Consider the following 2,539-nt stretch of genomic DNA (forward strand, 5'->3'; position numbering starts at 1 on the left):
GTTGCATTTCTATACTCGTCCGGGCTTTCCTGGCAAGAAATTGAGTCCAAGATTTTTTCTGAGTCATTGCAGGTAATTAACAATTATCACAGGGAGGAAAACATTTTACTAGTTTCTATAGAGGCATTGTCCTGCTCTTGATATAGGGCCCAGTGGATTTAGCATGTATAATTTCTCCTGAGCTCTATTGGCAGGCACTATTCCCACATCTTTCTTCTTTTTTTCGTTTGTTTAATTTTTACTGTGATTTTGGTGAATTCCCACATCTTTCTTGCTAAACAAAAGAAAGAAAGAAAGAAAGACCTATTTTTTGTTGTTTTACATATGGATGTGATTTTTTATTAAAAAAAAAAAAAAATCTGTTGTTGTTTAAGTGAAAGTTTACAGAGCAAATTGGTTTCCCGTTCAGCAATCTATGCACGGATTATTCAGTGACATTGGTTGCAATCCCCACAATGTGTCAGCACTCTCCCCATTTCCACCTTGGGTTCCCTGTTTCTGTTCACGTTTTCCTGCTTCTTAACTTTGCTTTTGGGCAAATGCTGCCCTTTGGTCTGGGATGGCTGATTGTTCTGAGGAGCATGTTCCTCCAAGGTGTCATTATTCACTTTATAGGCCTGTCTTTCATGTGGCTGAAAGGTGATCTCCAGGAGTAGCTCCAATTCTAAATTAAAGGGTGTCTAAGGGCCACAGTCTCAGGGGTTCCACCAGTCTCAATCAAACCAATAAGTCTGGTCTTTTTTACGAATTTGAATTTTGTTCTATCTTTTTGTCCCACTCTCGCCCGAGCCTGACGCCGTGCCGCCGCCGCTCCCCGCCCACTCGGATAAGGGCGTGCAGACCCCGGGCAAGGGGCCGCCGGCGCCGGTCCCCAACGGCAACCCCAGGTACTGTCGCCTGTGCAACATCCGGTTCAGCAGCCTGTCCACCTTCATTGCCCACAAGAAGTACTACTGCTCCTCGCACGCCGCCGAGCACGTGAAATGAGCCGGGCACCGCAGAACCGCGCTCCCGGGACGCGGACGAGCCCGGGGCTCAGAGGACTGGGACCGCAGGGGCAGCGCCCGCCTGGACCCTTGGCACTTAATAAAGACGTTCAGTTTGCACGGGCCTCGTTCTCTGAGCAGAGAGGCAAGGGGGCTCTGGGGGCAAGCCCTGGCCGGGTCCTTGGGCATGGAGCTCTGTCCACCAGCAGCGCGCGACACCGCCCCGAGGGTTCACAGGCCAGTGGGCCCCGAGCGGGCGGGGTCTTTGCCGCAGTCACACAGCTGGCATTGGTTGAAGCCCCCATCGCTCTGATACCAAGGATGCCAGGCTTCCCTTCCTCCGAGACCCAAGCAGGAGTGCTGGCCTAGCCGCCAGGTACTAAGGGCCTAGCGCCGGCTGCCCAAAGTCCTCCCGCCCTGCTAGCTCTGGGAAAAGTGGATGGCACCTGTCCCCTCTGACCACCAGGAAGGGTCTGTGGAGGGCAGAGAGGAGGGAGCCCATGGTTGCTGGGGCAGGGGGCAGGGCGGGACGGGCTGGAGTGCAGGCACTGGGAAGAGGCAGCTGGGGGTCACATTTGAACATGGTCCCAAAGCTTTCCTGGCAATGATGTGGGGGGCCAGATTCTGACCCACATGCTTCGTACCTGTGGGTGCACTCCCCAGTGGAGAGCAGCTGGGCATGGCTGTCGCGGGTGCTCCTGGCACAGGGCAGCTGGGGACCTGGAATGGTCACCCATGTGCACAGGCTTTTCCCCAGCCCCTGCCTTGAGCTTGGCCCCCACCTCCAAGGTCACTGGGTAGTCAGGCGTCCTGTGCCCTGCCTAGGGGCTGAAAAGCCTCAACCACCCGGACTTAAGCTCGCCCGCTGCAGACAGGTGGAGAGACAGCCCAGGCTGGTGGGGGGCACGCTGCCGCTAATGGGTAGGGGCAGAGCATGCAGCCCTAGTGTGCCCCTTGTGTGCACTGTTCTGTGTGGATGTGCATGGAGAGCCTTCCTCTCGTCTGGCCCCTAAGTGACCACAGGTAGGGCCCTCTGGTTTCTGAACACACTGTTCAAAACCTGACTCATGGAGAAAGAGCTCACGTGTACATTGGAAATAAACTTTTTAAAGCGCTGGGGAACACGAGGGACGTGGTCTCCGAGGATGAACAGATGTTGAAAGGGGGAGAAACCCACGCAGGCTCATCACGGTGGGCAGCAGGGTACCATCACACAGACACAGACACAGGTGGAGCCGTGTGTAAACTAAGGCTGCAGGGCCTCACCCCTGTGCTCCCAGGTGGGCCTCAGTTTCTATGCCTGCAGAAGGGGGTCAGGAGGTGGCACACGATCCTGCAGCCCCTTAGGGAAGCTCAGGCGGCAGCGCCAACACTGACCTCCAGTGCTGGCCAGGCTGAGCTGTGCTCGGGGGAGGTCCCCAGCCCGGAGCCCATAGTCCCCCAGGGCCCCAGGACAGATGGCCACTGAGGCATGATTGGGCAGCACCCAGAGTCGTCAAGGGCCCGGCCGCCCTCCCCATCCATCAGCTCCCCCAGCCTGGGCTGACCCCCTC

At 56.4% G+C, this 2,539-nt stretch overlaps 1 protein-coding gene across 1 annotated transcript in view; it reads left to right on the forward strand.

Annotated features, from left to right (window-relative positions):
• Nucleotides 1-987, forward strand: part of ZFPM1 (zinc finger protein, FOG family member 1) — a 37,943-nt gene extending 36,956 nt beyond the window's left edge. Inside the window, exon 15 of the mRNA XM_007939225.1 lies at nucleotides 790-987. Within this exon, the coding sequence (XP_007937416.1) occupies nucleotides 790-987 (198 nt within the window). The remainder of the gene's footprint in view (nucleotides 1-789) is intronic.
• The last annotated feature ends 1,552 nt before the right edge of the window (nucleotides 988-2,539 follow it).

Source organism: Orycteropus afer, unplaced genomic scaffold (assembly GCF_000298275.1).
Source record: "Orycteropus afer afer isolate SDZICR_OR568_19922 unplaced genomic scaffold, OryAfe1.0 scaffold00057, whole genome shotgun sequence".
In the NCBI taxonomy this organism is placed as follows: Eukaryota; Metazoa; Chordata; class Mammalia; order Tubulidentata; family Orycteropodidae; genus Orycteropus; species Orycteropus afer.